General features: G+C 46.4%; 1 protein-coding gene across 3 annotated transcripts in view; it reads right to left on the bottom strand.

Moving 5' to 3' along the window:
• The window catches only part of Dpp6 (dipeptidyl peptidase like 6), an 887,986-nt gene that overhangs the window by 636,584 nt on the left and 224,080 nt on the right, over window positions 1–27,322 (bottom strand). The window contains exon 1 of one of the 3 annotated variants that reach the window (XM_057791918.1): window positions 20,280–20,865. The exons of the other annotated variants lie outside the window; for them this stretch is intronic. Within the exon in view, the coding sequence (XP_057647901.1) occupies window positions 20,280–20,504 (225 nt within the window). The 5' untranslated portion in view covers window positions 20,505–20,865. Of the gene's footprint in view, window positions 1–20,279; window positions 20,866–27,322 lie in introns of those variants that run through there. 3 annotated transcript variants of the gene reach the window in all.

Here is a 27,322-nt window from a genome sequence, read left to right as displayed (position 1 = left end):
GTGATGATTTAAGTACAGCTCAGGTGTTTGAAAGAGCCATGCTACTTAGAACAGAGAGGGTAGGGGACCATATCTAGTTATCACCATGGCAGAACAGTCCTGCCAGAGCTGGGACTTTCCAGGAGACTTTCTGGTTGGCTGTCTTCATAGAGCTTTTAATGAAGCCAAATGGGAGGATTGGGGACTCGTTATTTGAAGCGGTTTTAAAATCGCTTTATTAGCAATGTGCTAATGGGCCCTGGCGAGAAGGATGCTCCAAATGGCAAATCCTGCCTCTTTCAGTCAATGCCTCATTTCCAGGATGGAGTCAGAAAAAAGACATGACTTTCTCAAAACTGACCTTCTGTGTCCCAGGCATCATTTCTGCCTTCTGTACCTGAGTCCCTGTTCTTGAGAGTAACCTGCCATACACTGTGCAGCTCAGGCCCTTGACTGCTCCTGGGGCTCTGCAAACTCTTGGATCTTGATTTTTATACAGAGCCTTCTTCCCTGGCCTCCTGCATCACCTCAAGTGGTTCCTATTTCTCTGGGACCCCTGCGATCTCCAGAGCCTCCCACAGTCATCCTTCATTGCTGACGGATCTGATTTTCCTCTACTGCCTTCTCGGCTAGTGATCTGCAAAGATTGCCTTCTACTGCAGCATGGGTGCTGCCGGTACCTCGCAGGAGCTTCATGGTAAACCAACGGCACAGCTTGCCAGCATCTGGCTATGATGCGCTCACCATGCGACCCTTCACCAATATGCAAGGCTGACTGGCAAGGACAATTGGCTGCCACATGTCCACCATGAGATCCTTACCTTATTGGGTCACCAGCTCTGAGACAGAGGTCAACCCATCTGTTTTGGTTTCTCCATTAAGTACAGAGGTGGCTTGGCTCATGGTTGACCTGTGTGCCATTCAGTTCATCCCTGGTAATCTTCAATTGCCATTCCTCACATCTGCCCACTACTTTCCATGGGTTAAATCCAGTTGGCCTTGTATTCTTTTTTCCCCTCCCTTGACCTCTTTTCTTAAAGCAAGTTTAGCAGACACATCCATGCCTTCTTGTCTGCACCTCTATTATACCACAGAGGGGAGAAGTTGACTATGTGGTACATAAGCCAAAATGTTTTGCAATCCAGCTCTTCCCAGAGAAAATAGAGCAGTCCCCACACCAGACTAGTAGTACTCAGCAGGTCAGTTTTTTCTTTCACTTCTACATTTATTGGTGACTTCCTGTTTCATAAATTGTAGTGGGAGAATTTTTTAAAAATGCAAGCTATATCTATCTTTCACCAACTATGTCCATGTCTTAAACTTCATAGATGTCCTTGTTCCCATCTCATCTCAGTCACTTGTCTCACAGAGGTGACTACATGATGGGCAGAAACAACTTCAGGAAGGAAGAGTTTATTCTGAATCAGGAGGTGAACAGTCTCTCACAGTGGGAAAGCTTGGTGGCAGGAGACAGCATTGCATCTGAAGCCGGGAAGCAGAGAGAGACAAATGCTGGGGCTCAGGTCATTTCCCCTATCCATTCAGTCCATGGAATGGTGCCGACCACACTTAGGGTGGATTGTCTCGTCAATCTAGAAACTCCCTTGTGGACATACCCAGAGGCCTGTCATCTAGGTGATTCGAGAGCCTGTAAAGTTTCTGGTCAATAATAACTATCACATACACCAAGAGGTTCTGAAACAAGTTGAGATGCATCTTGCAGTCAGTAAGCTCTGGTGGGGTGGGAATGCCAGGTGGTGGAGGGATCATTTCCGGGTGTGTAATGACTACGTGATTTACCACTAGGCAGGTTACCTAACTCTAGGAGAAGCAGAGGGTTGCTCCAACTCCAACGGCTACCTCAGAGGTAAAATGACCTTGAAGTGATCTTAAGAAACAATTGGTATTTTCTAGAGATAGAAACATACAGAGGTCCTAGACAGCCAAGGCGGAAGACGGGAGGAATCTGGTATGAGAAAGGAAGGTGCAGTGGTCAGGCAAGCTGCGAAGAGAGTGGGAGAGACTGCAAAGGGGCTGGGTGGCCGAGACACACCGCTGTATGCAGGCTGCAAGGCCCATTAGTGCAGAAATGGGTCACTTTGCAAGGTAAACTTGTGGCAGCCAAGTGTCCCTGGGGGTGTCCACTTAGCCACTTGGCAGGCTGGACACACAGAGCCGTGAAGACACTGCTGTTCTTAACGACTTGTGACATTTTACATTTCTTTCCTAACTAAACTTCCTGCTCATTGCTTGTCCCCAAACATGAATTTCTCCACTGTCTGGGAAGGAACCAGAAGCCCCAAGAGATGTGGCTGCTCCTTTGTGAAAGGACACACTTAAAAATAGCTTCCTTCCTATTAAGCCAGACCCAGCAGGAAGCAGGGCATCTGGGTGGAAATACTGAATAATGCAGAAATGTCACAGCCCCTGGGTGCGGGTGTCCCGAGTGGAGGACTAGGCAAGGCTCCTTCATCTTCCTTAGTTTCAGCCCTAAAGCTAGAGCACTGATCTTCTCATTTGCCAACTGGGACTGCCTGTTGTGTCAAGTAATGACGGCCTGCCGTGAGAGCAGACATGGGCGGCATGGGCTCAGGGTCACATGGAGGCTCCTGAGACCTGGGCACAGCCCTGCCCTCCAGGAGCTCGGGCTCTGTAGGAGGGGAAAGTGGAGGACACAGGCTGTGTTCACTGAGATGAGATCAAGCCCTTCCTGTACAGAGCATGCAGGTCCTGGGAACGTGGCAGACCAACAGGAAGCTTAGATGGAGGAATTAGTGGGGCTGCCAGGAAAAGGAGCCATGAAGTGAGGTTGCCTGTCCTAAAAGTTTCCAGCATAATGGCGGTAACCTGTCAGGGAGAAGATGGAGAGGCATTGCTCGGCCAAGAAGAAGTCACAACCACACATTTGCTTGCTCTACACGCTGAGAAGCTTCCTGCTTGAATGTATACAGATTATTTGTATTTGTATGTGTATATAAGTGACTGCCTGGTTCCCTGTGTTACTGCAAATGACAGGATTTATTTTTTTATGAGTGAATAATAATCCATTGCACATAAGCCATTGTTTTTTAAAAATCCCTTTGAGAGATGCTGACTAAAGGCCTTGGTTCCCCCAACCACTAGAAGCTGAATGAGACACAGAGGGATTCTCTCTACAGTTCAAAGAGACAGAGAGGTACCAACCCTCCCTACAACTGGAAGAGAGAGAGAGAAGGATTTTCCTCAGACAGCAGGACCCCTTCTACCATCAGAAGGAGAGGGAAATTCATATAAAGAAAAATGATGTATTGGGGTTGGCCTACACTTCAGAGGTTTAGTCCGTTTTCAGCATGACAGGAAGTGTGGTGGTGTGCAGGCTGAGGTGGTGCTAGAGAAGGAGCCAAAGGTTCTACATCTGGGTCAGCAGGCAGCAGGAAGAGAGAGAGAGACACTGGGCCTGGCTCGAGCTTCTGAAACCTCAAAGCCCTCCCCCAGTGACACATTTCTTCCAACAAGGCCGCACCTCCTAACAGTGCCACTCCCTATGAGCCTATGGGGGCCATTTTCATTCAGACCACCACAGTGAGGATGGCTATGGGAGCCGGAAGTGAAGAATCCCTCTTGCTGCGGAACGAAGAAGGACACACAATTTCTGTCCCCAGATTCTATCACCAACCTAAACCGACACAAACAAGTGTGAAATCTCTCCAAAAATATCTCTACTTAGTATTCTGTTATTCACTGTGAGGTGCAATTGAGTCATTAAAACAACTTAGAAGAGTTCAATGTTTTCTATACTTTTTGGTCATGAAAACATTTTAATACATGTGCAAATTGTGTGTGTGTGCGCGCGCGTGCACGTGCGCACACATGTGCAGGTGTCTATATGCAAATGTATGACTGTAGAGGCCAGAGGTCAATAATCAGGTGTTTCTCACACACTACCCATATGTTTGTTGTTCTGAAGGGTCTCTCCCTGGCCTAGGGTTTCGTACTGCTGAGGTCAGGCTGGCTAGCCAGTGAGCTCTGGGTATCTGCCTCTGTCCATCCCCTAAGTGCTGGGGTTACAAGCATATTCCACCATGTCTATTTTTTAGTGTAGGCCCTGGAGATCAAACCAGGCCCACATGCTTGCAGGACAAGCTCTTCACTGACTAAGACATCTCCCCAGCCTGTGTAAAAAAATTTTAAGGACAGCTTAGAAACTGCCCTGGCAGCTCTTCCTTAGCTTTGTACTAACAAAGACCCAATCTTGCCTGACCAGAACTGCAAAGCTGACAGTTGATTATATGCACACACTACGGATGCTCATGAATTAGATTAAATGAGGCTCTTCATAATCGTATTTTTAAAGTGAAATCTTATATTCTTCTCATCAACAGAGTTTATTTGAACTCTGTGCCTTGAGCACAGGCCAGAGCTGGAGCCAGGAAAACTAGGAAGAATGCCAGAGGGTGATGACTGCTCGGAACTGTCAGATGTGCTCTGATGGCAATGGGGAGTTAGCAGAAAATTCAGGAAGCCTCTATACCTTCCTGTCTATTAAAGAACTATTAGAAATCCCATCTCTTTTCTCTGGACCACTGCACTCAAATATGTACCTTGCCTCACAGTCTGAAAAGGCTTTCTCATTCTCTTCCAAAACATGCCCTTCCCTCTTGAGGTAGACACTTCTAATCCTAAATGCTCGAGATTAGAAGGCAGTTTGTGAGAAACCCTGCCTAAGACATATAGGTAGGTGACCCTGGATAGACTGGAGGTTGGTTGTTGACATCAGAGTCCATATGTTCAGGCTCTGGGGAGGGCCCTGTGCTATGGTATAAACTGTGGTTTCCAAATGTATCCTACAAGGAAGATGGAAAGCTACAACACTCTCTAAGATTTGTTCTAAAGGCACTAAACCCATTCATCCGGGCCCCATACGCCCAATCTAATTACTTTCCAAATGCTCCATTCTCGATCCCATACTTTGTGGCTGGGATGTCAATATATGAACATGGATGGGAAAGAAACCTTTCTCCCTGTGTTCACCATGTCTCCTTGACAAACCCTAACAGGTGGCATGGGCTTGAAGTCATGCTCAAGAAAACTGGGCCAGGAGGGCATGCAATCATCCGACTGTCTCCTAACAAAGCCCCTCAATTACCCTATGCATTACATTATATAAACACACGCTATTCCTGCTAAGGTATGGGTTCTTCTCCTCTGTTGATTGAGGATTTAAAAGATGGGAAAATCCAGGGAAAGTAAAGTTTATTGGTGAGAGTTTAGATTCCTAAGACAGAGGAGAGGCTCCAGCACTTAGAGACCACTGACTCTGAGGGCACCCATGTTTTAACTGTGTTCAAGCACTCGATCCCTGTGACTTCCTTTTTTCTTTCTATTAGTCCTAAGGTGATAACGTGCATCTCTCGGCATGGGGATTGCATCCCTCACTTCTGTCCTTGCATGGCTTTTCATCTGCTAACAGAGCCCCATTTTGTGTCACAAGCACAGACATGACTGATGGTTGGTTATTATTGGGGGGCACCCCTATGTTCCTTGTGGTATAATAGAGAAGGAGAAACTTACTTCATGTAAACAGAAATGGCCTGCTTTCATTTCTCCTTTCCTCCTTCCCTCAAGGCTCACGGCTGGCTTCACAGGGGAACGGTCACATTGGCAACGACTACCCAACCACCTGCACCAGTGGCGTTTCTTGCTCTAGGCCAGATCTGAACTGCAGCCACTCAGTTCTCTGCCCTTTGCAGCAGCAACTGTGTCTGATCAAAAGAAAGTCCTCACAGTGCCCGTCAGTCTGTGGCACGCTGAGGGCGATTCTAAAAGTTTCAGACATATCCACCGAGCTTTCACCACCAACCGACATGAAGCATACTGCAATTGTTCTCCATATTACAAGTAAGGAAGCAGAAGCCCTTGAATACGGAGTGATGCAGAGCTGGCATCCAAGCTCAGAGGTTGGAGCCTAGAGCGGGCAGTGCCACCACACTTTCCTGTCTCTGAGGACCTTTGAGTCAACCAACAAACAATGACTAGTCTCACCAACTCTAATGGCGGTATTAGTACAGGCTCCATTGATTTCTTCACGCGGTGCCTTTCTCAGCTGTAATGAGAACATCTCATCACGCAAGCCTGCTGGATACCTTGGGGTTCACGGAATAAGTGACTGCTCCTCCGGCAGAGCTCATTCAACTCGCAAACCCTTTCTTCATCTGAAATTGCACATTCAAGTAAAATATTTAAAGAGCACAATTGCTTTGGGGGGCCCAACATTCTGTCAGCTGTGTGTCCCACCCTTCCCTGCTTGCTCTCATTGGGAACCCTGGGACTCAGAACAGTAGAGCAGTTTAAAGCCAAGACTCCAAATCATAGTCTAGGATCTGTGTTGGGGGCTGGTTAAAGTAGACTTCTTGGCTTCTCCACGCTGCTGAGCACAGCTGCTGTGCTCCCAGGCACACTGGGTCTTTCCTGCACCCAGGAGGAATGCTAGGCCTGGTAAATTCCACCAGCCCTGAAAGTCACCCCTACCCTATGTGTTTAGTCATCCATCCCTTCTGCGGTTTCTTCCATGACAGCTTTCCCCAGTTATCTACCATTCTTTTGCCTCTTCCTCAACTCTGGCTCATTCAGTCCTGACTCTCCTGGCAAGGTCATAGGCCTGTCCTACACTGGATGTGCCTATGGTCCTTAACCAGTGGCCGGAAGTAAGAGCCAGAAATTGGCTTCAGAGTACACCACTTTGAGACCTTCCCTCCCTGCAGCAGCATTGCTGGGCCTTGTGGGGACATACAGGAGAAGCAGCAGAGGGTCAGCTCTGTTTGACATGTCTGATGGTGGCTGGCTGCCCCCTGGATACACAAGGGGGTCTCAAACCATCTCAGGAACAGAAAGGCAGCCTGAAATATTTCTGGTGACATGCAATGGCCTTTCAGATGTCCCACCGCCACCATCTCCTTTGCACTAGAACTGGCTGCTGAGCTTTAGAGCTTTGCCAGTGACTTGCATTCCCAGTCCCGATGTGACGACAGCAGAAAAAGTATTTTTACACAGCTCTGCTCTTAACTGCTCTGTGACCCCTTGGCAACTGAAACCCAGTAACCAGAAAGTGGATTAGCTGTTTCCAGCCTCTTTAACCACGGTTGCTAATGTGGGGCTCCTAAATGTTGTCTTTTCTTAACTTCTTTTCCCTAAGAAAATTTTCTGCAACCCCAAGTATACAGGATATAAAACATATATTTGAATCTAACATTTACTGATGATAAGTCAGATAAAGTTATTTTCACATAAGTCTCTGGTATGTATGTAAGTTCATTATTTATAAACAGTTAAAATAAATTTGCATATTAATGAGATGGTTGCTTGTTTGTTTTATATAAATAATTCAATCCTGGCTAAATATTTAATTCTTTGGGACCCAGAGTATCTTCAGCACTTTTCAGAGTTGACTGATATTTTAATTTTATAATTATTGATGCTGAGAACACCACTTTGCATAAATATGGCATACAAAATGAGCTCAAGATCAAGGCTGCAATGAAGTCTTGGATACAACACAGGCCATTGTTGCTGGAAACACCTCCGGCTCATTGCATGTTTGCTTTTGAATGACATCTTGGTTGATGAGCAGCCAGAGACCTCTCACTTTTGCCAAAACTTCCATGACTTCCTCATGGAACTAAATGACCTCAAACCAGTGATGAGTCTTACAGGCACTAGGACACTTCTAAAATTTGTCCCAAGTGGCCATGCATCTTCAGATGAAGGACATGGGTTGCCCGCAAGGCTTTGGTGGCTTGCTTAGCATGCTGTCTGAGATGACTTGACGTCACTGGGCAGGCTTTGGTTCATCTATCCAGGGCTGTCACACTGCTCACTGTAGGGAGTGCAGATATGCAAGCATCCAGAACCCAGACCTCACCCAACCCTGTCTGGCAGCTGCAGATCTTTGTCCTATACATTTTGGTCTCTCGCAGCCCTGACATCACCTGAGGGGCAGGTGCCCACGTTCATCTGTAGAGGGGCAGAGATAAGGTAAAGGTCGAGCTGCCAGCTCCGGCTCCATCCTTCAAGACTGATCTGATTACATTATCATAGAAATGGGTGCTGTGCACAGCCAGAGAGCCTCAGGCAATTTCAGAGACATTACGGAACCCAGGAACATTTTTCCCCCTGGCAGAATTTGGTCTGGGAATTTAAGTTTCCCTCTAATGATGCAGGGTTCAAAAATACTCTCATTTGATTTCCTACCTGTCAGATCAAGATGTGATCATAGAAAAAGAAGCTGTGGGTTTTTTTTTTTCCTTTCAATTATATTGAGTGAGGTAATGCAAAGTTCTGATCAAAGTGACTCAGGGCCATGCTGCTCTTATAGGAACCCCTTTCCTTTGTGGGACTCTTCACTATTCTCTAATTACAATAGCAACAAAAAAAAATGAGCAAAATGGTTAGAGACCAATTTAATTGAACCCTTACTTGTCAAATTTATTAAAACAACACAGGACATTATAAATGCTAAATGTTGTTTCTATAAAATAAATTCTGCTATTATTTTGATAAGATTCAAAAAACTATAAGTATGTGTATGTATGTGTGTATATGTATAAGTGTATCTATACATGAATGCTATGCCCATGGAGACCACAAGAGGGCATCTGATCACCTGGAGCTGGAATTACAGCAGCTATGAGGCAGCCAATGGTGGGTTCTGGAAGCCAAACCTGAGTCCTCTGGAAGAGCAGGGCTTTCTCTTACCTGCTGAACCATCTCCAGTTCCCATGCTGCTGTTTTCCTAACAACCACTTGCCCATCTGTTTGCTTAGGCTGAGCAGTCGAAAAGAACCTCTGCTTGTCCCAGCAGCCTGGGAATCAAAAAGAGACTTCCCTTTCAGACACCGGAGAAAAGGCCAAGGGAAAAGTTTGGAAATTTTGCTTCAGAATACTTTCAATTTTAACATGATAGCTCAACATGCCGGCATAACTAGCATGCTTCAGACTCTGGATTAAATCCCCAGCATTGTATTTAAAAAGAGACCATAAACAAAACCTGAAAGGCAAACTGAAAAAAGTAGAATTAAAGAAAGCAGGCTTATTCTGATGGAAGGGATGGGAGGCATCTCAGGTCTGGTACTCTCACTCAGTCATTTCACAGACGAATTCCTTGTTTAGGGCACTATGTGTTTGATAACAAAACAGCTCAAAGTCCTTATTCCCAGCTTTGCCAAGATTCTGGCAATGGAAAGAGGCACAATAAGCATTCTATAATGTATCAGAGAGTGCTGAGCATGATGGCAAGGGGAGATCAAATGATGGTGAGGTGGGGGATCCCGGGTGCAGCAAGTGGGCTAGGCTCCATTCTAACCAGGGAGGATGAGCTGGAGTTCTTGAGAAAGTAATCTTCCAGGAAACTTGAACCTCAGCCTATGGGAGCAGCCAGTGGATAAAGGTACGTGTTGGGGTAGGGAGTTGAGGAGAATGGATAGTAGGTGTGCCAATGTTTTCGGTAGAGTGAGAGCCACTGAGACAGATGCCATCAAAGGACAAAGCATATCACACCGTCTCATCATTGCTCTCAGTGAGATGAGGTGGTCCTGCCTGGGGTGGATCTTGCCTTGCAGGTGAATCTAATTATGCAGTGTTCTTGAAGGGGGGCACCCACACTAGAAACAGGACCCAGGGAAGCCACCTGTGGACTGGACTTGGGAAAGGAACCTGTTTAAGAAGGACGATGCTTCTCAAGAGTCAGGCAGAGGGTGCTAATACAGAGAGGCTGCCAGTGACACTCCAAGTCCTCCTTGCATCCTGGGACTCTGGGATGAACTTCTACAGTACAGAATCCCAGAGTGCGAGATGCCAGTTTCCCATTGAGACAGCAGGGTTAGTGAGGTCACTGGGGGTGCGGAGCCACCTCAGGATTCTGCTGCAGTACCTCCTGTCCCACACTGATTGACACCAGCTAAAGAAAGCCAGAAGACGCAATGAGGAATAATGTGGGTGACTTTGAATTCAGTAAGGCCAGCTGCCCAACACAGAAGCCAGAGACCCTGCTGTACCAGCAGCTTGGTTTCTATAGAAACAATGTCCTGCCTTCTCCAACATCTCCTTCTTTAACAGACAACCGGTGGTGGGGGTGGGGGGAGAGATGGGGTTGAATTTCCCATCCTTTTGGAAGAGCTAAAATTTTGGAAGTGAGGAAGAGACGTCCCAAGAGCCCTTTCCATATACAGAGTAGAAATCAAACATTCCCAGGGACAATAATAACTGGGGTGGAGGTGAGGATGAGAATTGTGTTGAAGGGAAACGCTCAAGCACATAGCCTTTACCGTCTAAGCTGAAAACAGCCTTGGTCCAAACCCATGTATTGTGGCAACAAGAAACAATGCCAAATGCTTGGATAAGGAATTAAATTTCCCAGACCAGACCCTTCAGCTCTGAGGGCCTGCCTCAGGCTCTCTGTTGCTCTGCTTTCAAGCCTCCACTCAACGCTCTTGGAGGCTACCTTCCTAATGAACCACTCAGACCTTTAGGAGGCTGCCACACACTGCTGGCAACCTAGAGGCCTGTCCGGTCCTGCTCCTGGGATCGACCAGCTCCCCACACATCCCACTCAGGCTCCAGCACCCTTCTGTTCCTTCCCTGAGAAAGGAGCCAGGAGGCCCATGTGCCCTAGCACCCCGGCCTCTGTTGCCTTCCTGTGGGCAATTTCCATATCAGCTTATCAGAGAACTGCAAAGCTTGTGGGATACAGGAAGGGAGGTATTTGCCTTCAAAATTCAGAGATGGAGCTGGAGAGTTAAGAGCACTGGCTGCTCTTATAGAGGACCAGGGTTCAATTCCCAGCATCCACAGAGCAACTCACATCTGTCTGTGACTCCGGTACCAGGGGATCTGTGCCTTCTGACCTCTTCTGACACCAGGCACACATATGATACACACGTGCGCGCGCACACACACACATTTTTAAAAATTTCAGGAAGCATTCTGTGTACCCACCACTGCATCATGACCGAACCCACCAGGGCCAAGAAATAAAAGATGACCTCCCACACAGAAGAAAGACACGTGTCCTCTGTTACAGCCCGCTCAGTGTAGCTAGACTGTGATGAGGTCACCAACATGCTTCTCAGAACAAAGCCAGACCCCATCTGAGCTGCACAGTCTGCAACATCACTGCCTTGTAGACAGAGAGATGGCCAGGGAGGTACAGCAAACCAGACATGGTTCTCTGAGCTTCTGTCAGAGGTGCTAAACTTTCTTCCATGCCCCTGTCTTCAGGCAGCTGGAGCAAGGCCTCCACCTCTGTCTGTCTTCCAACCTCTCCCCTTGGTAAGGGGCCCTGGTTTCAAGTGCTTACCAAACTCATTCTCCTTCTGATCTATTCTTTCTCAGATTGTGTCTATCTATAATAGAGGGGCTATACGAGGTTAGGAGACACTGTGTATATAGTATGTGGGGCACATGAATTATCGTTAGATGCACACTTTGTGCATTTCATGGAGAAAAGTTAACGAAGCTAGATGCATACACTGTTGATGTGAGAGGGGTACAAGATTACTGCACAGACTGTAGGTAACGCAGTGAGGAGACCATTGCTGTCTGAAAGCGGCCATGCTTGTTCCATTGGCTGTGTCTTTAAACTTTCCCACAATGGTGAAGAGCAGGAGACAGAAAAAAACCTCACTTTCTCAATCTCAGTTGGGGCAGGAACTTATATCCTTTATTCCACTTTCAAAAATTAGTATTACATTAAAAGTTGGCCCCAATGTATCTAAGGTAAATGCTGATGTTGACATGAAATCTGACCACTATAGAAGATTAAAAATTGATTTCTGCAGTGGCTTTGATGATCTTAAAAAATAGATTTCATTTTTCATTTAAATTAAAACAAATGTGCATGGTGTGTGTGTGTGTGTGTGTTTCTGTTTTCCATTTCCACTAGGCTTAGAGCCAGGGTAACTTTTCTAACTTCCAAACATCTGTAACTGTTTGTAGGCTCACCTAGTACTGCCTGAGATAAGTTTATGTGCTTCTGCCAGAGACAGAAGCTGTTTCGGGAGCTAAGAGGGTTTGTATCTGGAGACAGGTCATTCCCCCTCCTTTGTACATTGTTAAATGTTTATCCCACCCCCAAGGACCTGCTGAGAGCTCTACTCCTAAAACTAAGCCCCTGCAAGTCCAGGGAGCCAGGCATCCCTCTGCACCTATTCCATCACTCCCTGCATCGCAGAGGTCTTGTAGAAGTCTCGCTTTCCTGTGTGTGTATGTCTCTGTGTGTGCATGCACATGTGTGTGCATATGTGTGTGTGCATGTTCACCATTGTGGTGGAACAAAAATGAACTCTTGCTAGGCTTGAGGTGCATATGAGTGATACTAGAGAACGCAAAACTGTTTATCCTGCGCGGAAGGAAAACTACTGAGGGAAGTGAAAGAATCTTACAGCCATACAATAAAGCTGGCCCAGCGTCCCCCGGCAAACAGTGTAACCACCCGGAATCAAAATAGTTAGGCTTATATTTTATGGCCATATATTTAAACTTTTGTATGCACACACACACACACACACACACACACATACACAGACATGTATGATGGTATCTGTAGGAGTCAAAAGGGAGCATCAGATCCCTTGGAGAAGGAGTCACAGATGGTTGTTGGCCACCATGTGGGTGCTAGGAATCAAACTCCATTCATTAACCACCAAGCCATCTCTCCGGAACCCATTTCTAACTCACTGACACAATTAAACCAAGTTCCCAATCAGCTACAGAGGCATACACAGGAAAACAAGGAAGAACGAGACGAAGAGTCTAGAAACCTGGGGGATGTGCCTGCTGTCATCTCCTTGACTGTGTTGTTGTCATCAATAAAGCTCGAGGCTATCAATCAAAGAAAAAAATTCTACCAAAGTAAGTTTAGAAGGCTGGACCTAATTTTAAGGGCAACGGTGCAGCAGCTGTTCCTGGGAAAGGACACATGTATTTTACATCTCTATAAAATCAAATCAATAAGCTTGAAATGGAAGAAAACCATGACGTGGCATGCAGGTCCCCTTCTGCCCTTAACATTCAATTTATTAACCAGAGTTTAATTTTAAAAGGATCACAGGATTATTATTTTTATAGGCGGCACTGCATGAGAGGATCGATATTGCACATCGAGAGAAGCAGTTCTCCGGCGCTTGATGAATGTATTATTATCGTCAGAGTAATTAAAAGGAGCAGGGTCGGCTACAATCAGCATGTACATCTCACCCAGCAACTCCTGCCAGTTGCTCACAAAAATTAAACTCATTCATCAATCCGACTGTAAAGGATGAAAAGCTTTGGGTAAGAAATGGAAAAGTTTTACTTATGGAAGGAAAAAAAGAAGGCCATCTAGGGCCAGCATCTAAAACAACCCGTAACGACTAGTGATATAAGAAGGTTCATGGTTGGTCTCGTATGGGGAAATGAGCCAACAGCACAGAGACAAAATTAATATTATTAAATTTTAATACTCCTGTGTCTCATTAACCTATAGGTAACAGATCCATGTAAAATTTGGAAATGTGAGCTGGCAGCAATTAAAAAAAAAAAACCATGGCATGTAAATTTGGCTTTCATACCTACCTCAAAGTCCCTTACTGCCAACAGCTCATGTCCCCTGGGAAGAGATCACATTCTTGCTTCACAGACACATTTTTTTTTTTGCTAGTTTTGAAGAGTAAAACCTTGTTAACATGTCAAAATTTGTTTGCTGTGGTTCACAACTGACCCGCCCAATAACAAGCCAGGGCAGTCTGCTCTTGTTAATGTCGCAAGTGCAAAGGTAATTTCCTTGCCTGGTTTCCCTCCTAGGTCAAGGCAATGTGCAGGTGGCACGAGACAGGGTGGGGCTGCTGGAGCTTGCAGGTGCAGAACAGAGGTGAAGCATCCTCGCTGCTGTTTTTGGCTCCACTCCTCATTCTGCTGGCAATGCCTCTTTGTGCAGAGGATGTGCTACTGTCTGCTAACATTTTCAGCTTCCTGTGGCTGCATTCGCTGTGCTCAGAGGGAAGAACTTTATACATCCTTGCTTTGTGCATAGCATGGACTCTGGCCAATTTTTAGTGAGAGAATTTATAGCTAAGAGAAGTGACCAATGACTTTACCTGAGCACTGTTGTCCTTGTGTTAAATATAGTCTCCAGTAACAATCTAAATAAAATTTAGAATTTAAAAGTATTTTTAAATTAAAAAAAAAATCCAGTGGTGAGCTGTGAGATGGTGTGACAGGGAGATAAGGGGACTCAAAGCTCACCTGTAAAAATCTTAATACAAGAAAGGAGCTTGGACACTGGGGGATGTGGTTCATGTGTGTTTATGCTGGGTTTCAATTGGAATTAGTGACCAATACATGAAGATGTTTTGCTATAACCTGCAAAGCTGCTGACATGTCTTCTGAGAGCTTGGCAGAGCAATCATGCCAGTTAACCCACAGCCCTAGCAATTCTAGAATTGCCCACTTCCAAAAAAAAAAAAAAAAAAAGGCAAAAGCAAATTATCTTCAGAGAGGCAATGTCCTGAGAAACAAAAGTGTCCTTACAATCTTCCGGCAGGAGCCACGGGACGCACTATGTTTCCTTTGCACAAAGGTGAAAAAAGCATGAAGGGGATGAATAGAACACCAGAGACCCAAACTTTAAAGAGTAGGAGGAGGAAAGGATTTGCCAAAGAACCAAGGCTGAGATCAGAAAGGGATCAAGGGGGCACAGGAAGATGGAGGGCGGGAGAGATGTGTAGAGGGAGTTGGAAAAGAAAAGAAGGGAAGGAAGGAGGGAGAACTCATACAGTACTATGAAAAGTGCACGGTGCAAAGCTTTGAAGAATAGAAGGCTCTCATCTAGAACAAAGGTTAGGATGGCACTGAGACAAGGGGAAATCATTTGATGGTATGGATGTCATATCAAGAGGTTGACAGCACACCTGTGACATATTGTGTGTGGACTGTGCAGTAACCATGGCACAGGGTGCAAATCTACACACAAGTCAGATGATGAAAAGAGGACCATTGAGGATAAAAACTGGAGCTAATATCAACTCTTGTATGAGAAGTCGTGGGTGGTGGGGGGGCAGGGAGTATGCCAGGACAGGGGGAGGACTCTGGAAACTAACCTTAACTGTTTGTAAAAAGTCGAGATAATGATGGTAAGCTGTCCCTGCAGCTGCCGGGCTCAGTGAGCCTCTACTGTACCCACAGCATCTGCCCAGCAGGTCCCACTGATGTGGAGATTAAATGTATACTGGGTGCCTCCCTGGTCACAGCTCCAAATGATAAATAAATGACTCGCTTATTGCCCATACCCATTCTGGGGGTGGGTATTCTAGACACTGCCAATGTCGTGACGAGGAAGATTCTGGGAAGGAGAGGACAACAGAAAGGTTTAGCATATATATATATATATATATATATATATATATATATATATATCATGGTGGTAAAATCATGTGTAATTAAAACTTAAAAGTTACTTAATGCTGGTGAAAAACAGTTTCAGAGTATACGGACATCTTCATGGTGGCAAACTGCTTAAGAAGCCAGTCACAAAGCTGATAAATCCCATGGACACGTGACATCATACACTGAAAGATCAGGGTAGAGACAAAGAGGATAGACTGGGGGTTAAAATGACAGGCAGGATGGAGAACTTGGACCTGTTGGGCTGACGGACATCATGGGCCGTGGTATATCAGTGGATCTCAGCTTTGGCCAGTTTGTGGTTTTAAATTCAGGTCATCCGCATATTAATATCATTAGGACAATGTTAGTCACCGAAAATGAAGAAAGCAGAAGCAGCAATGTATCCTTGAGAGAGGACCATGGTGGCAGTGTGCAGGACCCCGAAAACCATGTCAGAGACTGGAGAGAAAGGTTCAAGTACAGTCTTGACAAGAGGCGCTTTGAAAATGTGCCACAGTTAATTCCAAGAGCAAGGCATTGCATTTCGCTAAAAGTCACTTTCAGCAGCTTGTTAGAAGCAACTTATTTTCAACTCTCCACACTGAGTTTTAAGTAAAAGTGGCCACTGTTTCCTCAAAGGGGTAGCCCAACTAATTGATTTTGTTTAAATGCATGTAAACTTTGCAAGGGAACTGGCTAAGATGGACGAGCCTCTGGGTGGATTTCTAACCCTTAGGACAGCCCCACCAGGTCAGTGTCTTTTCTCGCCAGTGCTGTGGAATGCCTCAGCAATGCTTACGGGAGAAACGATTGATTCTTCACTTACATTTTCGGAGTGCAGTCTGTCATGGTGGAGAAGTTACAGCAGCCAGAGTTTGCAATGGACGGTCACATAGCATCCATGCACAGTTAGGTTTCAGAATGATGAAGGCTGGTACTCAACTCCCTTCTTCCTTCCTTTTTCTATACTCCACGATCCCAGCCTAAAGAATGGTGCTGCCCACAGTGGGTGGGTCTCCCTACCTCAACTAACCTAACCAAAATTAAGATGATTCCCCCACCAGTATGCCTGGTGACCTATTCTCAGTAGATTGCAGATCTTGTCAACTTAGCAATTTTTATCAGCCCTGACACAACCCAGAGAGGTCATCTGTGGATTCACAGGTGACAAACAGGTCATTGGTCACAAACAGTGTGGCACGGTCTGCAGTTGTGCGACAACTTCTTAGCTCATCACTAGTCCTTTAACTTTAGTGGAGGGGTGTTCTGGGCAGACTTGGCTAGATTTTTATCTGAGTGATAATTTGTAGAGTACCTTACATTTCATGGAAGTTACCTTTTCTTAGTCATACACAGGCATGTTTATTTTACTTAATTAAAAAAGTGTGAGAGAGACAGAGACAGAAAGGAAACTAGAGGAGTATCCCAGTGCTTCAGTGACGGCCAGAGATCAGCTTTAGGTGTTATTCAGCCCTTCCCACCTTATTTGAGGCAGAGTCTCTCATCGTTCCCCTCTGCACACACCAGACTAGCTGGCCCACAAGCTGCTGGGGATTCTCCTGACTCTACCTCCTATCTCTCTACAGGGTCACTGAGATTATAGACAAGTGTTCTAACAAGGTAAGCTTTTACATGTGTTCAGGGGCTTTGAACCCAGGTCTTCATGTTGGTATGGCAAGCTCTTTATTCACTGAGCCCTCTCCCAGTCTTCATGTCTGTTTTTGCACATTTTTATATTCACTATAATACCACTTTTATCTCCATCTCTGGGTCTAAGGACAAGATACGTAAAGCCTAATGTGTTTTAAAGTTATGCCATGTACCAACATCAGATGAGTAGGACTGGAAAGTTGTTCGCATATGTGCTGGTTGGTGTTTGGCTCTTTTTTGGTCAGCTGGACACAAGTTTGGGTCATCTGAGACAAAGAACATCAATTGAGAATGTGTGCCCATAAGATTGGCCTGTAGGCAATTCTGTAGGACATTTTCTTGATTAATGATTGATATAGGAGAATTTAGCCCAAGGGATCAGTGTTTTATCTCAGCAACATAAAGCAAACAAATGCACTGCGTATTGCAACAGCTATGCCTGACTGGCAGAACACAGACATGTGATGAGGTCACCAGCCTCCTATTCAGACTTCTCACTCAGACACAAGTGATGGAGATTTTCTATGAGCATTCAACACCTTGGACAGCTCCACGGGGAGTTTTGAGGTTCCTAAAGCTCCTGGATGAGCTCTCCCTCCCTCCCTCCCTCTCTCCCTCCCTTCCTCCATCCCTCCCTCCCTCTAGGCGTCCCTCTCCTCACCAAAGCAAAGTACTCCTAACCAGTCACAAATCTTTTGCTCTGCATTCCGCTTGATTAAAAAAAAATGCTAATATGAGATTGACATGTCTAGCAGTTTTTAAACCCAAGAACTTTACCAGTTACCTTTGATTGCAAGCAAACTGCAGCCTCTGTTCTCAGAAGAAAAATGGTTTGATTTGTGCATCTGCCTTTTGGTAAATGTTTCTCCAATTTAAAAAAGAGAAGTTTTTTGTTCCGTTTCATTTTAAGAGACGTTTTTTAAATTGAAGCTACATTTAGCTGAGCGTCATTGGTTCAACTCTACATTTGAAACTTAATTAACACTTCCTTGCTCACATAGGAGGTAAACACCATAATACTATGGGCACATAAAGGAAGTAGGAAGGTTGATGAGTATGAACATGTCCACTACCTCACATGACTATTTTTGTTGATTTTTGTGGCAAGAACAGCTAAAATCTACTCGTGGATCAAGAATTCGCTACTTGGCACTTGTATTACCTATAAAGCGCCTTATGAACAACCCTCATGCTCCTTCATACCAACAAATGCTACTTTGTAGGAAGCGTGTGTGCTTATTTTGACCCAATGATGGGAAATATATACACCCCAGTACATTAGCACACTCGACCAATGCCCATGTGCGTGGGTGCATGCAGACACACATTTCTGTATTTTGCAGGACACAAACACTGTGTCAGGACTTGATACATCTGAGTTTGAGAGAGCCCCCCTTTGGAGTTCTCATAGTGGACACATGTCCCACTGATTCGATATCCCTGAGCTGCAGCTGACCTCAGACTTTGACTTATCTGAGCAGCAGCTCTGGCTATGCATCACGATGAAAAGCAGGAGGTGCATGCTCTCAGCTAGGCTCTTAAAAAACAAACAAACAAGCCCAATCCAGATGGGCGGAGACCAGCTGATGCTTCCAGCCCTGCCTGTCCTTTCTCCTAGCGACATCTAGAGCCTGCTTAGCAGAGCAAGCTCATACCAGACCCATAATCCAAAGCTTTTAAGCCAGATTTGGGAGTGGGGGGAGGGGGGATGGGGACACTGTGCATCTTTCCTGTCTTCATTGCCACCCAGTCATGTCCCCAGGATCCTAAGTAAACAGAATCCGCCAGAATTCATCATTGCTTGTTGCCCTCCTCAAGGAATTCTAGTTATTTGAACTAGATATCAGAAGAATTTGTCCTTTTTCCTCCAGACTGACCCACTGGAGTGAGGGACGATATTAGTCGTTGGTTTCTCTTTCTAACCAGGAGAATCTGGAAGTGACCAGAGAGAAAGATGCTTGATGTCTGGCTGTGGACTGTGGGCCCCCCTTCAACTCCTGTCACCGCCGTGGCAGTCCCTATGTCTCACAGAACAAAATGAAACATACTATGAACAATAGCATGGCCTCAGTGGGTCTGTAAGATCTGACAGTTGAAAACCACCCCCCCCCCACACACACACGGAAGCATTTTGTCCTGCCATGCACAACACTGAAGTCTAGTTACTCCAGACTCTACAGTTCTTGGGGCCACACCTCCCGCTCCTTCAGGGCAATGGGCTGCCCTACAAGGGCTAGGAAAACTAAGAGTTGGGCAAAGATCCAGGTGCTACTGAACTGCACTGCATAGGGATCCCCGCCACTCCTCAAACACTACACACCCTTCTCTAAGGGGCTGCTGCACAGCCAAGCCAGACCTGCCTGCCTCAGGGCTTTCCCCTGGCACTTGTCTCCCAAACTCTCCCTTCCTGAAAGTCCTCTTGGCACCGACCTGATGGAAGGTCAACCCATTTCATCTCTGGAGCCACTGGTACCCCAAAAGACTCCTTGATTTCTAGGGTAGTATGAAAATTCAGTCTCTGAAGCCCAAACTTGAGAGTAAGGGACTGCTCCTAGAACTTCTTCTAAAGGAAGGTGCATGGCCCAAGTAGAGTTGCTGGCCCACAGGCTTGCAGTCCAGATTAGCTTGCCAGGTACTTAAGTAGTTTGGAATGCTGTATTGGGTCGGGGTCAGAGGCCAGGGCTGTGAAGTTAGGACTTTTCTTTTTCCAGGAAAAGAACACCACAGGTATAAACCTCAGGCGTAGAAAGAGAAGATATCTGAGGACAGAGAAGAGGGAAGAAACGCAGAGTGGAGAGGAGGGCCACCTTGGATAGTGGAAGGAGGAAAAAGGAGTCCGGATCAGCTGTTCCCTGAGCCTCAAAGCAGGAAAATAAATATAAAACACAACTCCAAGCATACACAGATCTAATTCCCTCCTTGGGAACTACGGCGGGCTGCGGTTACAAACAGACATCCACGAAATCTAGTGAATTCCAAGCATAGTCCACATCCCAGCAGGCGCAGCTCCAAAACCCTGCCTGTTCCAGCCACCAACTCCTGGCTACCACCGCAGAGACATACTCCGGACCATGGTCACTGAGATCGGGAGCCAAGGAGAGTGTCTGAGAGCCAAGGAGAGTGTCTGAGCGCGCTCCAGCACAGCAGGGGGAATGGGAAGCGAGGAGCAGGGAACCCAGAGACCCCCAGGAATCGCTAGGCCCTCACCTCCCGCTGAAGCCCCCACCACCGCCACCCACCCACCGCGGTGCTCTTACGTCCTCCTCGTCACAGTCGCTCCGAGCCTGGTACTGGAACCGGGGACGGCCACCCGCACCGCCACGCTCCCGGGGCGCCGCCGCCTGCGCCTGCGGCCCTAGGGGCTTCGGACCCGCATCCTCCTCCGGCCCCTGGCCACCCAGGAGGCGACTGGCCTCCGGGGGCGCCGGAAAGGAGCGCGAGGTGTTGATCTTGCCGGTGAACCTTTGGTACAGCGAAGCCATGGGCCGCCGCAAGCTGGTTCACTGGCTCGGATGCTTCGAAAAAAAATTTCCTTTCTCTATCTCTCTTCCCTATCCCCACCCCCTCCAGCAGAAAAGAGAGAAGGGGGGAAAAGGAGGCGGTGGGGAAAGAAGAAGAAAGGCGAGCCCGGCCGCTCCGCGCCACTCGCGAGTCGCCTGGGTGCTGAGCGACTCTGCCTGGCTCAGCTTCTCCGCCCCCTCCCCGGCGGCGCGGAAGCCAGGGGTCGGAGTAATCGCTTTCTCTTTCTGCTTTGCTATTTTTTTTTAAGTCCTCGATACGGCCACATTCGGCCTCACCAAAGAGATGGAAGGAAAGCAAGACACCAGAAACACACAAGGAAGGGGACATGTCTAGGCCCCATTATTTGGCACCACCTAGAGACCAGCTTGCATCCCGGCTCATCTCCTGTTCCCCGCCCTGGCCCCTAGCAGCTCCTCCTTTCCCTTCTCAGCGGGGTACCCAGCTCCTGCCCGGGTGATTGCACCTGGGGAGTTCTAGTCTCAGGGAACTGGAGGTGGAAGCCAGCAGGAGGACTCTCAGAACACCAGTTGTCCTGGATGAAGGTTCAGGGCTTGGGCACTCCTAGCTCGACGTGGGCCGAATGCCCCAGTGAGAGGCGACAGCGCTAGGACTGAGCAAAGAACCCCGAACTGCCTTCGCGCCCATGGCTCCCATTGCGTCCTCTTTGGGTTGCAGCACACAGCTGCCTTCCAGGGACTCCCAGAGACTCCACCTAATATTGTTCTTCTGCCTGTGGTTGACTTGGGCAAAGACCCCCTGAGAGCCTGGGGTAGGAGGAATGCGGCTGCGGGGCATAGGAGGAAGCAAAGGAAGGAAGGAAGGCCTAGAAAGAGCAGGCACAGGGAAGTACCTATTCCCAGAAGCGCCTTCTTCCCACCACATAGGATTTCAAAATTGATTCATTTTCTTCTGCTCCTTTTAAGAAGGGAAGGCCAAGTCTAGAACTGGCGACAGGACACCTGTGCTAGCTTAGGGCAAGCCTCGGGAGCAAGGCCTTTCAAGGCCCACCTGACTCCAGCTTGCCTATGTGTAAATACAGGGAAACGCTAAAGTGCTTGGAGGTCAGCAACCTTTCCAAACCTTGTTCCACCCCATTTTGGCACTGAGATGAGTGAGAGGGGAGCCTTGACCCCAAAGGCTGTGCAGCACACAGGTTTTCCAATAACAAACTCATTTTGGTGCATTCGAACGTGCTCGAGTGCCCCCGTGTGGAGAGATGGACAAACGGTATCTGAGGGTTCCTCTAGGCCTTGGCTGGCATCTCCCCTTATTTGCTTCCTCCATTCTTCCCTGTAGTCTTCCTGTCTTTTGTGGTTCTCTTGCCACCCTTGGGTCTCTGACGCTCCACCTCCTCCGTGCACAGCTCTTTTGTCCCCTGATCCAGCCCTCTGTGGCTGAGCTGCGATGCACCCATACCACTAAGGTTTGGAACTTGGGAGAGACTCACAGGAATTCTGGCACTTGCCCAGAGTCTCTGCTGTCCTCTTCCACAATGAGTCCAGGCCCATTTTGACTTCTCCCACCACCCAGTGATGCCCCATGAACTTCCTCAGCTTCCTGTCGTTATTGAGAATTTTAAAAGCACGGGGGAGGCAGCCCCTCAGTTTTCTCTAATCAGAGGAGAGAGAGAGAGAGAGAGAGAGAGAGAGAGAGAGAGAGAGAGAGAGAGAGAGAGAGAGAGAAGAGAGAGCACCCTCAGCCTGAAGGAAGCTGTGCTGCACTGTGTTGAGAGGAAGGTGTGTTTGCTGCACTGTGTTGGAAACCTCACCACCGGCCATTCTTTTCAGTCTTTCTCTCCCAAGCTCTTAATGCGCAAGTTGATTTTCAGTGGGATTTTGTAGGCCCATCCTGGGCTCCACAGCCTTGTGTTCACTGTGAACAGACAGCAACTAAAGCACTCCAGAGACACTTCCCTCTCTGAGGAAAATAAGAAGAGCGTGAAGCTGTCTTCTAATCACTGCAGGACTCGCTTTGTGGGAAGCCACCAAAAGACTGCATTGGGAGAGGGTTGGCTACCATGCCGTAGGATGGCCCACAGAATGCTTTCTTCTAAGGACATGAAACCAAACTCCATTCCCTGTTTAGTAAGTCCTGACTCCCAGCCCTTCACATGAAAGGCTTCTCTGCAAGCCACTTGTAAGGACCAGCCCCACCTTTCAAGGGTTCACATCCACAGCAGCTGAGGATTGTGACATCACTGTGGATGTCCCTTGTGTCTTCCTTATTATATGTGAAGGACATTTGTACAGTTTTACACAAGCAGAAATAACTGTGTATATGATGCTAATATATTTACACAAAATGTAGAAATTTTATAGACTCTCATGCCCAGCACTTTATAGACAAGGGCCTGTTAACCATTATAAACTAATGATAGAATTTTAAGAGCAATTTTCATTACATGTATTGTGTCTCCACATGAGTATTGACCACATCAGCAACCAGAAGTGTTATATCCTCTGGAGCTGGATTTATAGGCAGTTGTGAGCTGCCTGATTTGGGTGCATGGATCTAGACTCTGGTCCTCTGCTAGTGCGTGTGCTCAACATGTGAGCCATGTCCCCAAGACTGAACTGTTTATTAACGATTAATTCAGTATGTTGATAGAAAAGACATATGTCTTCAAGACATATTTTCTCCAGTGAATCTGTAAGTATTCAACTTAAAATTTGGTAAAAGTTTAAATTTCCGATCAAATTACTCTGAAAACATAAATCATTCCTATCTAAACATATTATAAAGCAAAACGTTGTAAGAACTCATAAACAACCAGGGGAAGAATTAAAGTAAAATTTTCTCTCTAGAGAGGAAGATCTGGAGCATGAACAGAAGAAATGGAGAGAATGGGAGATAGGGAAGAAAGAGGCAGCGCCTGGCCAGGCTGCGGTGAAAGGAACAGAGTTGGGGAGGTGGGATGAGGCACATGTATGCAAGGCATCCCTTGATGCTCCTGAACAGAGGCACACAGAGGAATTGGCCACATCCTTTTGACCCTTCACAGTGAGCGCAAAGCCCCAGAACCATCTTAAGGAATGGTTTTGGTTGTGAAGCTGTGAACTTGTGACAACATTGGCACCTACAGATCCAGTCTTCCCCGCAACCCCGGGCACACACGTGACAGAGGACATCTAGGGACTGCATTGCTGCATACTTACTCCCCTGGGTGAGATTAAGCAGGTTCATGCCGTACCCTGAGCGACATGATGGGGATTTAGAGAATGGTGAACTCCACGGCTTTGACACATAATTAATCAAGTCTGGCCTGTGGAAAACCCTCCTCAACCACATAAGGAATGAACTCCTGTGAGGGATGCTAAAACCAGGGGCCTTTCGATCAGATCTTAGTGTCGTTGAAGGAAATAGGTCTAAGAACACTGGCTCAACTTGGCTTTGAACATCTTATTTGTAAAATAAGAACTACAGGGCAGTTGAGGTGGCTCAGCAGGTACACAGGTGCCTTTGCCACCAAGCCCGACTATCTGAGAATAATCCCCACCATCCCACACAGTAGAAGGAAACTGGTTCCTGCAAGTCATGCCCTGACCTCTGCAAGTATGCCATGGAATGCACACACTCGTACACACACATACTCACACATACACATATACACAAACACACAAACACACACAAACATACTTGCATGCACGCACATGCATGTACACACACACACACAAACACACACACACACACAATAAACAGATATAATAAAAATGTTAAACCATAAAACTCTGAATCAGGGGGAAAGATGCGACAAACTTTCCTGCCTAGAGGAGCAAATGTGAGGCTTAAACTGCTGTGGAGCCAATGCAGGAAATGCCGTGAGCTTATCTGCGGGCTGCATCATGTCAGATTTGAACTCCTCACTGTCAGGGTCCACCTGGCTTCCGATTGCATCTGTGTACGCTGGAACAGATTTACAAACAAGCATGAAAAATCATTGAATCCAGCAGACGCTACAGGATATTTTCAAACTGACAACAAAAGAAGCTTGGAAGACTTGTACCCTTCTTGACTACTAATAATGGAGATAGAAAATAGACACCTTCATGCACCCAGAAGGCAGGTCCTTCTTGAAGCCCTGGGCATCTGTATCTTTGACCATCTATAAATTGAGATGAATGAAACAAATATCTGAATATCCACAAAACTGTTTTTTTTTTTTTAAATGAGAAACACATTCTTAACTCTGAACCCAACCCTCCCCCACCTCCTGTAGTACACGCACTTCTGCTATGTGTTTGTCTGTTTTTGCAAGAGGACCACTAAGGACACACCAAACAAGAACTGCATAGTGCATATATATATATGTGTGTGTGTGTGTGTGTGTGTGTGTGTATGTATGTATGTATGTATATGTATATATACACATATATATACATATATACACACACATATATACATATGCACACATACACACACACACAAGAATCAGTAAATTCTGCACTTAGAAAAACCTCCAAGGTAAAAGAAAATTGAATTATTTTCTAGCTATTCACCATATCAAATATTAATATGTTTTAAAGGAAAACATTTATTTTAACTCAATAAAACTTTCTATGAAATCAATAAAGTTTTAATCTACTATCCTCGTGTTTTCTGCATTTTAGCAATGCTTTCTTCAACTCCCATATTTGAAGAGAAGAGGATTAGGGAGGAAAAAAAAGAGCCCTCAACACAGTTGACTACACAACTCTAATTGCAAGTCATTTGTCTCTGGTGGTATGGTTCATCTTTAAGGCAAGCCACCATTTCCGTATTCAAAGCCATGACAGACCTGGATGTTATTTAGGGAATATTCTCTCACCTTCAATAGTCTCAGGGATGTGACCCTCGCCTGACCCTCTGACCTTGGGACTGACCTTGGCCGGTGCATGAGCATGATGCAGGCAGAGGCCAGGCTGACACCTGTGTCACTGAATGACTTCTGTGCCATCAGCACACTTCTCCTCTGTTAGCCGCCACTTGGACCTGCACCTGGACCTGATTCCTAAGCTGCGGCCACGCCATACAGTTGGGAAGCACCGAGCAAAGGCGACTAACTGAGCCTAGTCTGGACCAGCAAAACCCTGGTTCATTAGTGTAAGACCAAGTCTTGGAGAGCTTCTTATGTAATCAGCTGACCTCGGGGTAATTTGTTACACAGCCTGCCATGCCTCTTAGCTAAATAACAGCAACACTTCCTGCGAGTGTTGGCCTCTTGGCTCAGAAAGTACCTGAATGCCTACAATGTGATGTGTGTGCTGTGTTGTGAGGTGGGAGTGATGAAGCTGCAGCTGTTCAGACCAGTCGACAGGCCTCACAAGCAACGGGTGAATCTATATACGTGTGGACTCTCAGGCTTCCCTGAAAAGAGAGAGGCAGCCTCTCCTTTCACAGTTGCAACGTTGCGGCTCATCCAAGGATAACGTTGTCAGAAGATGGCTTCCAGACCCTCCTGGATTATAGGTGTGTTCTTTGCAAAGCCTGGCTTTCTATAGTGTGGTCATCAGACAGCGTTTTCAACCTACTGAGGATTGTGGGGGGGGGGGAGGGAGGAGGATTGCATTGCCCATTTTTTCCCAATGTGGACATGTTAGGAATACGGATTCTAGGACTGTGCCCATTCTAGACCTGTCCCAACAGAGAGCTAGGACTGGAAGCCTGAGATCCATACTGAAACAGCCTTCTGTGAATAGCTGGTGCACACGCAAGGGTGAGAACTGCTGCCCTACAATACACACTTGGGCCATTCTCTACACGAAGCCAAGGCATCCTGAAAGAGTCTCCAAGTGTTTCACTTCCAGGAAGATACTTATACTTTAGAGGTTCCAGTAATGATTCTCCTCGGGGGGGGGGGGGCGTAAATATTATCTGTCTGTCTGTCTATCTATCTATCTATCTATCTATCTATCTATCTATCTATATTGTGTGTGTGCACATGCATGCATGTGCATGCATGCGTAAGTGTGTGCCTGTGGAGGTCAGACAACAACTTGTGGGAACTAAGGTGTCTTTACTCACTGAACTATTTAACCAGTCTAGGGAAAGAAATTTTCAAGAATCCAAAAGAAGAGCTCCTTCCTCACTGATATGGGGTGAGCTCAGCAGCTTGTTCAAAGCCACGCTAGGACGGAGGACATGTCTGGATGTTGTCTGTCCTTGAGCTGACCTGTCCTCTGTAAAAGGAAAGATTCCATTGGTGCCTCTCTCTAGAGACATTTTGACATTGTGCTTTAACAAAGAGCCTCTCCCATCTTGCCAAAATGCATACAATTTGGCAGAGAGCTCTGCAAAACTACAAAGGGGGGAAAGGCCTTACTTTCAAAAACTGATTCCATAAAATGCCCTCAGCACCTCTGCCTTGGCCTTGCTACTTAGTTAAAGCAATAAAGAAAACCTGTCCTTAATTTAAAACTGATAGATTTAATAAGCATATTTAAATTGAAAACCGACTTCTGTGAACTTAATTTTCCTAAACCCGCTCCTTTAAAGTCCATTAAAATGTTCATTATAAAATCCATCTTATTTTATTTTTCGCTGTCACTTGAGTCTATTGCAATGTCCCATGGCACTTACCAACAGGTTGAAAAATGGGCTGGTGCCCTCTGGGATAGCTCAGTATATTTTCTTGAAATTCAAAGCATTGCATAGACAGAGGTGGTCTATATTCAGAACCTAGTGTAAACACTCGCATTTGTGAGTTAGTTGTGAAGCACATGTAATCTGCGTGCCATCATACCCTCTAAGAGTTAAGAGCTGCCAGCTCTTAGCCTGACTCATGCGTATGTGGGTGCCTGAC

The sequence above is a fragment of the Chionomys nivalis genome, chromosome 1, assembly GCF_950005125.1.
Source record: "Chionomys nivalis chromosome 1, mChiNiv1.1, whole genome shotgun sequence".
Classification (NCBI taxonomy): Eukaryota; Metazoa; Chordata; class Mammalia; order Rodentia; family Cricetidae; genus Chionomys; species Chionomys nivalis.
Note: the sequence above shows the minus strand (reverse complement) of the source record. Positions and strands in the feature narration are given on the sequence as shown.